The 17,910-nt window shown below is 47.1% G+C and overlaps 1 protein-coding gene across 1 annotated transcript; it reads left to right on the forward strand.

The window, feature by feature from the left end:
* The first annotated feature begins 334 nt into the window (after positions 1-334).
* LOC128352632 (transmembrane protein 121-like) lies at positions 335-17,649 on the forward strand. Its single transcript, XM_053313278.1, has 2 exons — positions 335-469; positions 15,892-17,649. Exon 2 carries the CDS (start codon positions 15,893-15,895, stop codon positions 16,838-16,840), a length of 948 nt encoding a protein of 315 aa, XP_053169253.1. The 5' UTR covers positions 335-469; position 15,892; the 3' UTR covers positions 16,841-17,649.
* The last annotated feature ends 261 nt before the right edge of the window (positions 17,650-17,910 follow it).

Consider the following 17,910-nt stretch of genomic DNA (forward strand, 5'->3'; position numbering starts at 1 on the left):
CCGGCGGGAGGAGGCGAAGCCCCGGGAGCAGCAGCCGCGGCAAGCCAGCGCCAGCCGGCGTGCCTGCCCGGCGGGACCCCAGGAGCAGGGCGCGCGGACTGCGAGCATCTGAGTCGGACCATGGCCATCCCCGCGCTGACGACCCCTTGCAAGAAGCTGCCCGTGGAGCTCCGGCGAGGATGAGAGCCAGCGGGCAGTGCAGCGGCTGCTGGCTGGGGCTGGGATCGCTTTCTGGTGGGAGTGTGAGCAGCAGCAGCGCTAGCCCAGAATCCACGCGCAGAACTTGCTGAGCATTCATTGGCTCCGGAAGGCTCCCTCTCGCTTTGCTAGATCTCTCTCTCGCCGTCTAACCCAGCTGATTAACTGACTGGATCGCATCAGGCTCCTTCCCTCTTTCCCACACACGGACCCATCCCTGTAATCTGTTCAGAGCCAGAGAAAAGTCGCAGGCGTCCAAGACCAGCACTAGGTAAATAATAATACAAATCCTTTACAAAAGCCTTAAAAAAAAAAAAAAGCTTTCAGGCTTCTTCTTCTTCTTCCTTCCTTCCTTCCTTCCTTTTTTGCTTTTTTGGGAAAGCTCAGAACAGCTCTGCCAAAGCTGAGCGACAGGCTGACCACCAGCCCATACTGTGGTAATGGGCACCATGTATATGTGACAGTGAAAGGCTGGACATCTGGATAAATCTTTGGCATTTACATGTGAACGCTGACCATCCCAGATGCATTTTGTGAATGTCTGGGAACTCAGGAGATGTGCTGGGGATTTTTGACAGTCACTTAAATGTGATTCTCAGCATTCAGATGTGGTTGTCAGTATTCTTCCGGGATTGGCAGTGTTCTCATGTGAATGCTGACATCCACCAAATTTTGAACATTCACTGTAATATTTGTACTGCCAGGAGGACAGCAGAGTCTCTCTCTCTCACACACACACAACACACGTACACACACGCACTCACAAATACACACACACACGTGTTTGGTAACCCACATGGAAGCAGGTAGTTGTGTGAATGATCCCACTTACACTCATCTCTTTCCACTGAACTGAATGCTTTGGGCTCTGTGTAGAGAAATTCGACAGCCCAAGTTCCCTTCGCTCTCATTCATGCAACTGCTTTGAGCCTGTGGCAATTAAGATTTTTTGTCTCCCCATACTGACTTTCTCTTATGCTGCCATGCACTTAGCTGAGCAAAGTGACTTTTCTCTTTCACATGCCAAGCAGAGCTTGGATCGCTTTTCACGCTCCTCCACTACTGTTCAGAATTCTGTAGTTGTGATCAGATGTCAAAAGCTGGTCTAGGTTCAGCTGGCGGAAGCCACACAATTGACTTCGCTCATGGCAAGTCACCATGGGCTGGGTACCCAAGACTCAAAGAGTTGTGTGAATGAGTCTCGGGGAGTGGAGAGTGGGTGGGCTGGACACAAGCTGCCAACCACTGAAAGAGGATCTTGAGAGATTCCTATCTGCAGCCTTGGAGAAGCCGCTGGCTGTCAGTGTAGACAATTCTGAGCTAGATGGACCAGTGGTCTGACTCAGTATATGGCGGCTTCCTATGTTCCTATGACTGGCGAAGGACTGTAGCTTAGTGGCAGAATATACTCCTTGCGTGCAGATAGCCCCAGGTTCAATCCCTGGTATCTCCAGGCAGGTCTAGGAAAATCTGGTTCTGAAACCCTGGGAGAGCTGTGTGCATTCTGAGTCAAAGTAGGCAATGCTGAACTAAGAGGTCTAAGTCTGGCTTCATATTAGGTGGCTTTGTTTTTGATGGGTGGGGAACTGTTCCCTGCCAGCTTTCATGGTAGAGTTATCTTTGCATTTCATATTTTCCAGGCTAGATCAAACACTTTCGGCAAGAAGGAACTACTTTAACTAGACCGATGTGCAAGGCAAGAAGACCTCAGTGGTGAACACTGAGAATTCGGGAATGTGGGAAGGAAGCTCACAAGGGCTGTTCACACGATCATGAACTGGGTAGGACAAACATCCTACCTAGCTTCAGGAGCTGTGCGTGCTCCCAATTTCCCATTGTGTGCTTGTAAAAACCTAGGTAGGAGGTGGGGAGTGTGGGCAGGCATGTGATCTGAGAGTATGTCAGGTGTCAGCTGGGTAGGATGAGCATGCCCTACCCAGATTCCATCCCCAGAATTTGAATGAGGTAGAAGGAAAAAACGTGGCACTCAGCTGACGCCTGACGGATTATTTATTTATTGATTCAATTTTTATACTGCCCTTCCAAAATTGGCTCAGGGCGGTTTATCACGCTTCCTGCCTCCTACCTAGATTTTTTCAAGCACATGACCCGAAAGCGGGCGCATGCACAGCTCCCAAAGGTGAGAGGATGCATGTCCTACCCAGTTAATGATCAAAAGAACAGGTTCACAGAGAGAGAAGTGTTGGGTTTTGCTTGTGGTGTTGTTGCCATGTTGAAAAGCAGGCTGGGTGATACTTTCCTCCCTGTGGGTCAGTTCCCACGGGTGAAATTGCAAATGTTCGTCACCACCCAGTCTACAGAGAACCCTTGCTTGCTAACAGTGAAGAGGTTGTGCCCGGTGGGTACTTCTCCTATCTAACCTGAGGTATTAGATAGCTCTTGCCTGATTATTAAGAATGATGCAAGGGGGGGACCCTAACAGTAACAGAGTGTGTGGTTTGCATGCAAAATGTCCCAGGTCTGGTTCCCAGTATCGCTGGGTTCCAGTTAGCTAGAAAGGCTTCTGTGGGAGATCCTTGCAAGTCTCTGCCAGCATAGGCAATATTGCGTTAGATGGACCGATGGCTAATGCAATATAAGGCCGCTTTATGGATTCATAGTAGCCACCTAATGGCGCAACGGGGAAATGACTTGATTATCAAGCCAGAGGTTGCCAGTTCAAATCCCCGCTGGTAAGTTTCCCAGACTATGGGAATCACCCATATCAGGCACCAGTGATATAGGAAGATGCTGAAAGGCCTCATCTCAGACTGCGTGGGAAGTGGCAATGGTAAACCCCTCCTGTATTCTATCAGAGACAACCACAGGAGTCGGAACCAACTCAACGGCACACTTTACCTTTATGGATTCATAAGACAGACAGACATCTCATGTGGGAACAGAGGTGTCACTCCCAGGGCTGCATAATAAGGTGGCGCAGTGGTAAAACTGCCGCCCTGTAACCAGAAGGTTACAAGTTCGATCCTGACCAGGGGCTCAAGGTTGACTCAGCCTTCCATCCTTCCGAGGTCCGTAAAATGAGTACCCAGAATGTTGGAGGCAGTATGCTAAATCATTGTAAAACCGCTTAGAGAGCTCCGGCTATAGAGCGGTATATAAATGTAAGTGCTAAGTGCTATGTAAGTGCTAATACGTTATGGGGACCCAGCCGAATTGGGATCCTTGCTGTGTCATAATTATGCTGTGCATCCATGAGAAAAATGTTCCTCTGTACTGGAAGGTGAAGAAAAGCCATTAAATATTTGTAGGTGGTAGGACAGGTAAAAGAAAATGAGTGCATTGCATCGATGTTTATCATGTGAACAGCTATTTCCTGAGAGCCGGTCTAAATGTTACATTTGCCACACAGATTGGCCTCCACATGGTGAATTTCCCTACACACTGGGCATGTTGTCTATACAAACTCATCTCATGCATAGCGGTCGTCACTTGAGAAGTTTACATGCCCTATGTCAGCAGAGGTTGCCAGTGAGCGTGGGAAACACACGAAACGATTGCTCAGACTCACACACTAATTGCTAACAGATTTGGTTTCTTTCCCTTCTCACTTGGAAGGACGCTGGCCAGGTGATAAGTGGTACCTTGGTGGGTCCAACATAGTACAGTGAGAGAGCTGGGCTGATAGGGCCATATGTAGCTCAGTGGTAGAGAATTAGCTTTGCATGCAAATGACCCCAGGTTCAATCCCTGGCAGCATCTCCAGGTTGGGCTGGGAAAGACTCCTGCTTCAAACCCTGGAGAGCCACTGCAAGCCACTCAGCAGTGTAGGCAGTATTGAGCTAGATGGACCCATGGTCTGATTCAGCATCAGGTAGCTTCCTATATTCCTATGTCCAGAGAAGATATCAGCAGGGACTGACTCTGGTGAATTTGTCCATGGGCTCCCATTTAGCCCTGCCTGTCATAGATTATCCACACACAAGAAGATGGGGTAGCAGGGTGTGGACTGAAGGTACATGCTACAGCAACCTTGCTGAAGGAGAGGAGAGCTGGTCTTGTGGTAGCAAGCATGACTTGTCCCCATAGCTAAGCAGGGTCTACCCTGGTTGCATCTGAATGGGAGACATGATGTGTGAGCACTGCAAGATATTCCCCTCAGGGGATGAAGCTGGGAAGAGCAGAAGGTTTCAAGTTCCCTCCCTGGCTTCTCCAAGATAGGACAAGATTTTTTTTATAGGACAAGATTTGTTTTATTGAACCAACAAACTACCAAAGCTGCAACCTTGGAGAAGCCGCTGCCAGTCTGTGAAGACAATACTGAGCTAGATAGACCAATGGTCTGACTCAGTATATGGCCGTTTCCTATGTTCCTAAGTTAAGTAGGTTTGGGTCTGGTCAGTGCCTGGATGGGAGGCTGCCTACAAACACTATTTATTAAAGTATTTCTGTCCTACTGTTCTGTTAATTACTGAGATGCTCAAGGCAGCTAACGATGTCAGTTATAATAACTATAAAGTGCAACAAGTAAGAAAAACTCTCTGGCCTCGGCTAAGTTCACAGACAGGCTGTGATGATGGTGATCCAGTTTGGGCACAGGTGAGCAAGGAGAGGAGGGTCAGACGCAGGAGCTGTGGTTGAAACTGGGCTGGTGTTTGGGGACTGGAGGCAAGCAAAGGCAAAGCTCCATAGCTGTAGGATATGATAAGGTGCTCAGACTGCTGGGCTGGCTTGGGCAGGGTTTTTATAGGACCCAATGCCAGGGCCGTAGCAAGGTTGGAGTGGGCCCAGAGACAAGATTTTAAAATGCGCTGCCTCACTGAAGGTCAGGTTATGAAGTAAAGAAATCTTAAATGAGGCTGAATAGTGGTAACAAAAAGCGCATCTCTCTCTCTCTCTCTCTATATATATATCTCCTATGTGCCACAATAGAACATCATCCTCAGTTATTTTTTAAAAGGTTTCGTAAATTGTGGACAATGCAAGTCATTTAATGCTACTAGAGAAAGACATGCTGTTCTGGTAGCTCCAGGTCTTAACACCCACATCAATTTTGAAGGATGAATACAACTGAAGGAAGCCTGGGAGGGTGTGTGGCTGGGGGAGTCAGTCATGTGACTTGCCTCTGGGCCCCCCCAAGGCAGTGGGCCCCCAGACAACTTCTCCCCTTGCCCTATTATAGTTACGCCCCTGCCCAATGCATTCTTACTGGTTTCAGGGATCAACTGGCCACATCCAGGCTAGGGGGTCAGCTGACAGTGCTGAGCCCGCCATTACAACCAGAGGGCCACCCTTGCTCTCAGAGTCTTAATCCGTTTGCCTTGGCTTGCTGAAAGAGTAGGGCATGTGTGGTGCAGAAGGTAAGTGTCTGGAGACTGGCTGCTGGAAGTCCCAACCTGAGACACACACACACACACACCCCAGAAGCTAATTAGCAAATCAGATAATAACAAAGAATCTAGGGATGTGCATGGAACCACGGAGGCTGGATTCTTTTAGGGGTGTGTATGGACCGGTCCGGGGCCATGCAAAAGGCCTCTGGACCGGTCACTCTTCCCCCTCCGGCGCTGGACTTTGTTAAAACATTTTTGGGGCGGCAGAGTGCCTCCCTTGCCTCCGTCGTTGCCTGAAGAGCTTCCCAAAGTTCCAAGGAGTAGAAGCTGGCGGTGGGCGCATGCGCGCCGCATACGTCACAATGATGTATGCGGCAGCGGCAGTGTGCTTCTACTCCGCCAGCTTCTACTCCTTGGAACTTTGGGAAGCTCTACAGGCAACGATGGAGGCAGGGAGGAACTCTGCCACCCCAAAAATGTTTTAACAAAGTCCAGCGCCGGAGGGGGAAGAGTGGCGGGGGGGGGGGGCGGAAGTACTCCCCCCCCCCGCGCTCTTAAAGCAACACTCCTCCCAGTGCCGGACCGCCGGACCAGCCAAATTCCGGACCGGTCCGGAGGCCTTTTGCATGGCCCCGGACTGGTCCGTACACACCCCTAAAAGAATCCAGCATCATCCAAATCATAAGCCTGCTGTAACAAAAGTGTTTCATTCTGGTGTCTAAGAGCCATATGGGAAGGACCCTGGCTGATCTCCCAGGGTAGGAATTCAAAGGCCACTTCCCGCAAGTGCGGGATATTTAAAAATTTGCCTGTTCTGGATGAGGTCACACTTCCCCAGAAGGAACAGGTATGCAGTCTGTGGATCCTTCTGGACACAAAACTCTCCCTGGTGTCCCAGGTTGAGGCAGTGGCCAGAGATGCCTTTTGTCAGCTTTGGCTGATATGCCAGCTGCGTCCATTTCTTGAGATACATGACCTCAGAACAGTAGTGCACCTGCTGGACACCTCCAGACTTGACTACTGCAATGCGCTTTATGTGGGGCTGCCTTTGTATGTAATCTGGAAACTAGTTAGTCCAGAATGCAGCAGCCAGGTTGGTCTCTGGGTCATCTCGGAGAGACCATATCACTCCTATCTTAAAAGATCTACACTGGCTGCCGATAAGTTTCTGGGGAAAGTACAAGGTTTTGGTTATAACCTATAAAGCCCTAAACAGCTTGGGCCCTGGTATTTAAGAGAATGTCTTCTTTGCTATGAACCACACCGCCCATTGAGATCATCTGGAGAGGTTCATCTGCAGTTGCCACCAGCTCGTCTGGTGGCTACTCAGGGATGGGCATTCTCCATTGCTGCCCCGAGGCTTTGGAACACACTTGCTACTGAAATAAGAGCTTCTCCATCTCTTACAACTTTTAAAAGGGCAGTCATGACACATTTGTGCACCCAGGATTTTAATTCGATACCGTTTTAATTGTATTTGTTTAAATAGTTTTAACTTTTAAATTTTAATTGTTGAAATGTTTTAATCTTTTTATTGGTTGTTTTCATTCTCTTGTAAACCACCGAGAGAACATGCGTTTTGGGCGGTGGAAAAATATGTTAAATAAATAAATAGATGGAAATTTTGCTCCAGTTCCAAGCGCAGTCTTACTCTCTATCCGTACACTGCTGCAGGTTTCCATGCTTCTTACGAATATGAATGCTATGGATCTTTATATACCGCTTTTCAACAACAACAACAACAAATCCCAAAGCAGTTTACATAAATAGAAATAAATAAATAGAAAGATAGATAAAATGGGTCCCTGTCCCCAAAGGGCTCACAATATAAAAAAGAAACATAAGATAGACACCAGCAACATCCATGGTAGGGAGGCTTTGCTGGGGACGGATAAGGCCAGTTGTTCTCCCCCTGCTAAATAAAGAGAATCACCACTTTTAAAGGGTGCCTCTTTGCTCAGGTAGCAGGGGAACTTTTAAGCATGATCTTACCCTCTATGCACACAGTGAGCAGGGAACTTGTGAAATTATCATAGCGCCATCTGCTCACCAAATGTTGTATTCCAAGAAGTACCCGCCCCTTTCCCCCAGTCATCACAAAAGTGTTAATGAAAAGGGACAGGTTCTTCTTGGAATGCAAGAGCTGGCCAGAAGATGGCGCTGTGAAAATCATGCAAGGTCCCTGCTCAGTGTATGTAACTAGAGGGTAAGAGATCGTGCTACGAAGTAGGACAGAAGCCTGAAACAGTGTGTGTACTGGGAGTAAGAACACACTTGGAACTTGCATGAAAGCTTTTAATGTCTTATGCTTTATTACCATATGGAAGTGCCCAAAACCTTGCTACCATAACAGAGAAGACCCTCTTCTGCGTTCCCCCCACCACACTTCCAGTGGCAGCAGGGGACAGAGCAAAGCCTCTCCCAAATATCTTGCAGGCTCATGGAGGAGGAGGCGTGCACCACCTTCAGTGCCATCATAGAAGAAAGCCAGTATATAATTGGAATGAATAAATGGAAACTTAGCCATTAGAACGCTGATCCCCATGACAAATGTAACGTCTAGACCAGCTCTGAGTTATTTTCTGTGTAGCAGTTTGGACTTGGTCTACAGATGGGCTCATTAACAAAAATAACTTTTGCCAGTAAAAGTGGTTGCTGCTAACTTGCCCAGAGCAAACTGCACATTAAAATGGATTAGTTCTAAAATGTGGCCTTGAGGGTCTTTGGGGCGGAAGGGTGGGGTGGGGAAAAGCAAAAGACAGAATGCAGATGTAAAAGTAAATAAGCAACTAATATAAAACTTTAAACATCTATGTTGTACGTTGCATATTAAGAGCAGTGATTGGCCCTTCCTATCTTTTGTTGCCCGTAATAAAATATTCCCCTCACTGGCCCCGCCTGTTCATTAAGTGTGAGACATCTCTTAAATAAACTAGAACAGGCTACTTGATTCACTGTCAGATGGTAATATGAATGCAGTAAGTGACAGGCAGAAGCTTCAGATCAAGTAGTGACAAGCAAGATGTGATTACAATATTGGAAGAGAAGTTCCGGTCTAGGTGATTTGCATTTACTGTATGTCTATTGGGAAGCAATGCATCTTAGGATGCAAGAGCATCGCACATTTTTAACCTAACAAAAATAATGAAAAATACTCCTGTGACAAAGACAAAGAAATAGCGCATTAGATATTAAAGATATGCTTAATTTATATTGCATTAGCCAAATGGTGGCCACCTAGGACATAAGTTTCTGTATTGTGCTTAACTTGCATTAGGCCCAGAGGTTACAGAGCCCAGACAGTCTGAGATTAGATTCAAAGCATTTAATATACTTTATGTCCCTTGTCTTTGATCAAGCTGCATCATGCTGTCTGACAGCTACCCAGATGTGTCCTGGAGACCAAGCGTGATCTAATCAGCTTTTTTCTTTTACTTGTCCTCTCTTATCTGCATAAGCCATTATTCCAAAATTCAGACTTGAACCAAAGGTTTTCTTTTGCTCTAAAGCCCATGGTGTCATGATGTTTCTATCCCCTAAACCTGTGGAAGCTGTTGTTCCATAAAAATAGCATAATTCTTACCACCTGGAAGGTGAGCCGTTTTCAGAGGTACTTAGCTGTACCTCTAACATAGTGAGTAAGCCTTTGGTAAAGGCAAAGAAGAGACGTCACTCGGTGGAAGTAATGGATTAGGTGAAATGGATTATTTCTAACTGCTTTCCTTTGTCTTTTTAGCCTTCAGTGTCCCTAAACTAACAGTAGGCTGGTTCTGACAATGATTACTGGGGTGGGAGAATGCCGTCTAAGCCACCTAATGGTGCAGTGGGAAATGACTTGACTAGCAAGCCAGAGGTTGCCGGTTCGAATCCCCGCTGGTATGTTCCCCAGACTACGGGAAACACCTATATTGGGCAGCAGTGATAAAGGAAGATGCTGAAAGGCATCATCTCCTGCTGTGTGGGAGATGGGAATGGTAAACCACTCCTGTATTCTACCAAAGAAAACCACTCTGTGGTCGCCAGGAGTCAACTGTGACTCGATGGCACAATGTTACCTTTACCTAGATGCCTCCTACTCTAGTTTGAGCGCTGTGCACGGTTTCTGATTGCCAGTGAGTGTAAAACAAGGTCGGAGGCAGGGATTTCACTCGTGTGCTTCCAGCTGGGAAGGTTTTTCCTCATACCTCGTTCTGAAGCTGGGGACGGAATCTGGGTACAGTGTGCTCATCCTGCCCACCTAGGGGCTCAGCACATGAGCCAGATCCCTGCCTCTGACCTTGTTTTACACTCACTGCCAAACAGAAATTGGGAGTGCGCCCAGCTCCTTAACTAGGGTAGGAGGTGTCTCCTACCTTAGTAATGCTTGTCAGAGCAGTATAATGTAAGGTAAAGTGTGCCATTGAGTCAGTGTCAACTCCAGGTGACCACAGAGCCCTGTGGTTGTCTTTGGTAGAATAAAGGAGAGGTGTACCATTGTCCTCCCCCGTGCAATATGAGATGATGCCTTTCAGCATCTTCCTGTATCACTGCTGCCCGATACAGGTGTTTCCCATAGTCTGGGAAACATACCAGCGGGGATTCGAACTGGCAACCTCTGGCTTGCTAGTCAAGCCATTTCCCCACTGCGCCATTAGGTGCCAATCCACTGGTGCTGCTGTGGGCTTGTGAACTTGCACCCATTCGCACTCTGGAAGCACTAGTTAGATCAGAAACAGGCCGCGTGACTGTCAGCAGCAATGTGTTTCCAATCTAATTAGTGCCTCTGGAGTGCAGACGTGCTACTTGAAGTATCTGGGCTCTGCGCGCCAAGGCCAAGACCACCAGGCTCCACTGCAGGCCTGTGGCAGCACAGGTAAATCAACTGTGAGTCCACAGCAACACAGTTTGATCAGCACAGCCTATGTTACACTGCTCGACATGTCAGCAGGTGTATTCATGATGCATTTTCTGCTTCTTTTGTTTTCAGATACAGGTGGCCCTCTTTATACGTCAGGTTCTGTTCTCGCCTATAGGCTCAAATACAGAAACTGGGAATAATGAAATCTAATGAAAGAAGAGCTGGTCTTGTGGTAGCAAGCATGACTTGTCCCCTTAGCTAAGCAGGGTCCGCCCTGGTTGCATATGAATGGGAGACTTGATGTGTGAGCACTGCAAGATATTCCCCTCAGGGGATGGAACCGCTCTGGGAAGAGCAGAAGGTTCCAAGTTCCCTCCCTGGCTTCTCCAAGATAGGGCTGAGAGAGATTCCTGCCCTCAACCTTGGAGAAGCCGCTGCCAGTCTGTGAAGACAATACTGAGCTAGATAGACCAATGGTCTGACTCAGTTTAGGGCAGTTTCCTATGTTCCTATGTTCCTACCCCTATGGGAATCCAGAGGTTAGGTTCCTACACACACAAAAAGGCTTAAAAGGCAGGGCGATGGGGAGAAATATGAAAAATAAAGTACTGTATCTTGCTCTCCAGCAATACTCCTCAAAACCCCCAATTCCCCTGGGTTTTTTTTGCAAAAAATATCTGGTTGTTTTTTTTTAAGAGCCACAAAATGGCTCTGCACTGTAAAATGACAGCCGACAATGACATCCGAAGTCATTTCCGGCCACTCATAACCCAGCATATGCAAATTTAACTATTTTTAATACCGCAGATAAAGAAACCGGGTCTCTAAGACCCGCCCATGGATACGTGAAACTGCAGTTGTTGAAAACACAGATAACGAGGGCCACCTAGATTCTGTTTTTCTGAATACATCTTTTTCCTTGCTTGTTTAGAAACACATGTTGCTGTGTTTTGTCTTGGGAATTCACAAACTCTGACCTAGATCCACTTGGTGGTGCACTCCTGGGAAAATATTATTTAGGAAATTAGACAGCACAACTGGCTAAATCCATTGGATTAAATAAGAAAAAGATGCATAGATGCAACCACAGTTTGACTCCAGATTGTGTTAACCAGCTATCTTTACCCCTTTGCAGATATGTGGTGAAATGGTAGAAACTCTCCTGAGTCCCCAGTGTGGCAGCCGGTTAGCCTATTGTTTAGCCTTTTGTGCTACAGTCAACCTAGGGCTGGGTCTGAGCATAAGAAATACATTGCCTCCACTAGATCAGCCTATCTGTGACAGCTGTTTTATTGCTTGCTGCTTAATGTGTGGTGCTACTTAATGCATTGCTCTTAAAAACCAGTTACACATGGAAGAGGTATAAATTCTGTGAGCACGATCTATACCAATCTTGTACTTAATATGGTCGGACATCTGGCAACTTTATCAGTGGATCTACGCAAGCAAGAGGGAAGATCAAACACAGCAAAGGGGGGGAAACCACTGAAGGGAACACATGAAATCTATTGACAAATTTGTATGCTTTTTCTGATACAGAAGTGCTGCTTGCAAGCACATCACATCTAAAGCTGCCCGTAACTGTCCTGGTCTTTCCAGAGCTCCGATTTTGCTCATCTGGGATTTTTATTCACAGATTTGTTAGCAGCATTGATCCCAGCTCTGTTTGTTTGCCATGCTATTTTCTGCCCTTGCCTGTCATCTTGGTAGTTTCTTTTGTTGCTTTTTGCTTGTCTTTGCTGGTGCTCACAGCTTCCCACGTCTACAATAGTGAATGCCATTAGCCTGTCTTCTCAAGTCCATCACTGAACAAAAAATGCCTGGTTCTCTTGTAAATACATCTTCGCAGTTACTACCTAGCGCAGTTACTACTAGCTTAAAGTTTTGAGAGCTAGTGTAACATGACTAAAAGCTTGCGCCTGTGCATGTTTACTCAGAAGTAAATCCCACTAGGTTCAATAGGGCTTACTCACAAATGAGCATGCATAGGGTTGCATTGCACAAGACTGAGTTCCAGTCTTTGCTCTGCCATGAACTCATGAGGTGGCCTTCAGCAAGCCATTATCTCTTGGTCACAGCTTCCATCTGCAAATGGGAATTTTAATACTGACCTGCCTTACAGCGTTGTTGTAAGAATTCACAGAGATAACAGATGTGAAGAAGCGCCTTGAACATACTAAAGCACTGTATTTGTGCCTGCCTCTGAAACTCCGCTTTTGAAAAAACTGTGGCTTCCATTCTCCTCCCCTGCATGCTCTTTTTTCGTGAAAAGCACAGACCCAGCCCACCCCCAGTATATATGTGAAAAGGGCAGACGTGTGGATGAAATACACACCTGTCTGTCCTGTCATATCGAGTTTGGGCCTAGGAAGCCATTTCCAGGTGCCCTGAAAAAAGGTCGTAACACGCATGAGTGGGCTTGGCGAAGGCATAGAGGCCTCTGGGCTGGCTCTCTTTTCATGCAGGAAGAGGGCCCTGCCTATCTAGTTGGAGGTGTTATGGCAGGAATCTTGGGGGCCATTTCCAACCTGAGTGACAGCCTATTTTGAACTCTCATTTTGTGTGAGAAAGCAGAACCTGACCTGTTATGGGAGGCCCAGAGCCTCGAAGGGACATCACACAGCCAGAAATGTCACTCCTCCAAAAGGTAACTGAGTACAAAGAGCACAAGACCCAGAGTATCTGACCAACACATAGTCCTATGTGGAGTGGGGCAAGGACCTCACAACAAGCCTTGATAAATTTTCTTTGGGTCTAGGAGTCAGCCCCAAAATTTAGGAACCAGACAATGGACACTTAGCAAAAGTACCAGACTTAGTAACCTACGCTGTGGTGGGAGGGTCAATGGGCTTCTTTTTATCCCCTTTACAAGTAACATGCTTTGAGCAGAAACAGGGCTGCCTGGGACAAATAAAGATTGCATTAAAGAACTCGGCCACAGAATGTCCTAGTCTAGGTGTCACAGGTAAATTTCTAGGCACCAGGGCTGCCTGGCATCTGGGATTTGTCAAGCCCTGCCTGACAATATAACAGCAGGGGCTGAATGGCTGCCCTCAGGGCTGCTACTTAGCATTATTGCTTTAGAAACTGCATTCCCAAAGAACCTACTTTCTATTTTGTTTTCTTAGAGACTCTCACCTTCTTCCTCTTCCACTTGTTTTTCCACTCAGCATCTCATTCCCTCTCAATTAGGATACAGCCTAGTAATCTTCTCAGCCTCAGCCTTCAGCTCATTCTGCCAATGCCTTTCCGGCAAAAGGTCTCTCTTCGCAGCAGGAACGTGCAAGCCTTCGCATTTTAAAGATAACCATAGCTGCCGCCTTAACAAAACCCACCATCCCAGCCTCCCCTTTATCATATAGAACCAATAAATGCATAAGAGTCAGAGGCACAGGAGATGCTATGGGGTCTGCTTGTGATGTATCTGGGAACATGAACTAACAAGTTGCCCTTCAGTTCATCGGTGCTTCAAATGCCATTCATTTCAGCAGTCCCAAGTTTACCACCTCCCAGTAGGCCTATTCAGACATTAGAACATAAGAACAGCCCTGCTGGATCAGGCTCAAGGCCCATCTAGTCCAGCATCCTGTTTCTCACAGTGGCCCACCAGATGCCGCTGGAAGCCACAGGCAGGAGTTGAGGGCGTGCCCTCTCTCCTGCCATTGCTCCCCTGCAACTGGTACTCAGAGGCAAACCCTTGAGGCTGGAGGTGGCCCACAGCCCTCCAACTAGTAGCCATTGATAGACCTCTCCTCCATGAAGTCATCCAAACCCCTCTTAAAGCCATCCAGGTTGTTGGCTGTCACCACATCCTGTGGCAGAGAGTTCCACAAGTGGATCACGCATTACCTTGTACGTGTGTGCAGCTGTTCTACACATGTACTCTTTTTTTTTTTTTTGGTATGAATGACTGTACATGCATGCATTTTAAATGTGAATCTGGCAGGGCTGGCCCAAGGCTTTTTGTCACCCTAAATGAAGTACGGTTTTGGCACCTCCCGACCCCCACATTCAATGATACATTCTAGAATGAACATTTATATGTATTTACTGGAATGTTTGGTGTCATACGTCGGCCACTCATGCAGAGATGATGTCATTGCATGCATAGTAACTCTTCCAGTAGGTAGAGAGCAACAAGCACAGTTTTGGCACCTCCTGACCCCCAAACTCAATTTAAAGATAAATTCTAGAATGAACATTTATATGTATTTACTGGAATGTTTGGTGCCATACGTCGGCCAGTCATACAGATATGATGTCATCACATGCATAGTAACTCACCAGGAAATGTTCCAATAGGTAGAGAGCAACATGCTCTGTGGTCCCATGGCAAGCTTTCTCTCATGCAAGCATCCAGTGGGCATCCAGCATTGGTGGTTTCTCGTTGCGCAGCCACTAGTTGACTGGTGGGCTTTCGTGTGAGAGAGAAAGCCCCCCACTCACCCGCCAAGCCAGCTGGTGCTGCAAGAGAACTACCCACGGGACAACAGAGAATGTTGCTCTCTACCCATTGAAACATTTCCTGGTGAGTTACTATGCATGTGATAACATCATCTCAGCCAAGTGCTCGCATCGGTTGGTGTGTGTGAGGTGTGTGTGAGAGTGACTCCAAGCAATATAGTTTGACAAAAGTATGCCTTTTTCAGTGTTTCAGGTAGCAGAAAGAATATGTACGTTGGTCTACAAAATGTTCAATCTGCAATTTTTATTTACCCCTAGAATATTAAACAGAGTGGAGGGGAATCACTTCGGTCTAATTTGGCACTCCTTAAAGCTTGGCACCCTAGGCGACCGTTTAGTTCATCTGTATGGCCAGACCAGGTACAGCCCCCCCTCAAATAAAAAGTACAGGCAGGGCTGGCTCAAACAATATGGGTGGCAGTTCACATGAAGGAGAAGGAGATGCACCAAGAGCGTGCTCTCCAGGACATTCTCCACCGATGTCCTGACACCCTTCCAGTGTTCTCTCTAATTTTTTTCACCTCTGTGTGCAATGGGTTTTGTTCTGGATGGCAGTATCAAGGCAGTGTGTGCGCATGTGCATTCAGAGTGGGGCCTTCCTGATACCACCTGAGCGGGATCTAAAATTGACTGAGCGGACATCAAAAAACTTGTGAGTGCATGCACACATGCAAGCCTTAGAGGGAACATTGCACCCTCGCAGCACATCCCTTGATTGTATATGGGGGCTGTTCTGAATGCCCCCTAAATATGTGCTTCAAGTACTTGTTTAAACAAGTATTTTACTCTCCACCTTTTAAAAATTTGATACCCATTTTAAAAGGTGTAAGCTGTGGCTATGATTTGGTGGTGATGTGTGTTTTTTTAAACTGCTTTTTGTATTTTAATTAAATTTATTTTATTTACTGTTCTTATTTTTAAAATTGTTTTAAACATTGAGGCTTTAGAGAGAAGACGGAATATAATTTTTAAATTAAGATAAAATATATATCCTCAAAAGCTGCAGAATACACAATTCGCCAGGAAGAAATAGAATGTGGGCCGCCTGGTTGCACAGTAATCCTACCTCCTTGACTAATGTGTGTGTCTTCCTCATTTCAGGATGGTTCCTCCCCCACCCATTAACAAGCCCCATGTCTGCCTTTCCACCACACTCATCATGAGCAGCATGGTGCTGATGGACGCCTATCTGGTGGAACAGAACCAGGACTCTAGGAAGTTGGGCATCTGCATCATGGTTTCAGTTGGGGACATCTGCTTCCTGGTTGTACTCAGGTATGTGGCAGTATGGGTTGGGGCTGAGGTGAGGACCGCCAAGCGAGGCTATGCCATGATCCTTTGGTTCCTGTACGTCTTCGTGCTGGAGATCAAAGTCTACTTCATCTACCAGAACTACAAGGCTGACCGTAAAAGCTTGGACCTCATGGCCCGCAAGGCTTTGACCCTCCTCCTGTCCATCTGTGTTCCTGCCCTCTACGTGCTGCTGGTGGCTACAGAGCACATGGAGTATGTCAGGACGTTCAAGAAGAAGGAGGACTTGCGCAACCGTCTCTTCTGGGTCATTGTTGACATGCTGGATGTGTTGGACATCCAGGCCAACCTCTGGGAGCCGCAGAAGAAAGGGCTGCCCATCTGGGCCGAAGGCTTGATGTTCTTCTACTGCTACATCTTGCTCTTGGTCCTTCCTTGCGTCTCACTGTGTGAGATTAGCATGCAAGGGATTGGCATTGTGCCACACCGCATGATGCTCTACCCAATGCTGAGCATGCTCACCATCAACATCACCACCATCTTCATCCGGGGGAGCAACATGGTCTTCTTCAAGGACATCCGGGTCTCTGGTATCTTCATGGGGAAGAATGTGTTGGCCATTGTCCTCAAGGTCTGCATGTTTGTGCAGTACAGGAAGCATCTCCACCATGTGCCAGCAGGATCTGGCACAGCAGAGCCTCAACGTAACACCACTTCCCAGCCACAGCCTGTCATGCACCTACTGAAACCCCAGAGCCAGACTCCATGTCCTGAGGGACTGGCCCAGGAGAACACATGATGTGCTGTGTATCTTGTGCATCGGTGTGTGTGTCCACACGCCAAGTGACACGTAACCTTCTGTCTGTGATCATTAGGATCAAATGCAAAGAGGAACAGAGTCCGATGAGTCCCACGCAGCCAGTGCTGGTCTCCCCAGAAAGTCCGCGAGTGACCTCCCCTGCTTCCTCCGTTGCACGGTTGCACTGCTAGGCGTGTCCTGGAATTGGCCTGGACTGAGGAAAGGTCACTTGTAGAATGGTACGGAGTAGAACCCAACCTTGATGCCAAGGTGCAAGGTGGCAGGCCATACAGACTGATGGGGGTCCCTGGAGAGTAGCAGCCATGGGACTGGTTACCTACTCAACCAACAGCAAGCAGTGGCAAATGATGAGCTCCCTCCATTACTTCTCATGTGCTCAGTCATTTCAGCAATGGAAGTTGTTTTGGAACATAGCCTATTCTGTTGCCTGGGGTGGATCTGGGGATACTGGCTTCTGGGATTGTCCAGCGGCTTTGGAATGATTTTTCCCTCCTGATACTTGGGTGGCGGAGGAAGGGAAGCACCTATTTTGCCTAGTCTGCCCCTCTTCTATACATAACTTTGGAGCTTTGGTGACCTTCTGGGTTCGTTGAAAAATGCTATACTTATGCCTGCCCCCTTATATTCTTCAGGAGTTCAAAAATGCCTGGGGTGGGGGCATAGGATGAGGGTTTGCATCGATTCCAAAGCCACCTGGTCTTCCCTCCCACCTGTGGGAACATGCTGGGTCATGATCCTTTTTTGTTCATTGATACTTTCCTCTTTCCAATAAAATGAAGAACAAGCTTGAGGTTTTCTCTGTGTCTCTCTGCACAGCAGCTTTGCCAGCTATTTCAGCAGTTAGATAAGTATTTGCGTATGATGTTCTCCAGGAGGTAAAAAGATACAGGGTTGGCCAGAGGAAACAAACAGCATCATGGGACACAAATGGTTTTCATTTTCATCCCTCCAGGGTTGTGTTACATATTTTAAAATCCTTTTTTTCTTCTTTTCATTTTCCAGTGTTAAAATACTTCTAAAAATCCACTTCATACATGGTTTAAAGTTAT

The sequence above is a fragment of the Hemicordylus capensis genome, chromosome 1 (assembly GCF_027244095.1).
Source record: "Hemicordylus capensis ecotype Gifberg chromosome 1, rHemCap1.1.pri, whole genome shotgun sequence".
NCBI lineage: Eukaryota > Metazoa > Chordata > Lepidosauria > Squamata > Cordylidae > Hemicordylus > Hemicordylus capensis.

What these genes read in the sequence shown, in the direction of transcription:
- LOC128352632 (XM_053313278.1), top strand. Translation starts at nt 15,893, where the DNA reads ATGGTTCCTCCCCCACCCATTAACAAGCCCCATGTCTGCCTTTCCACC.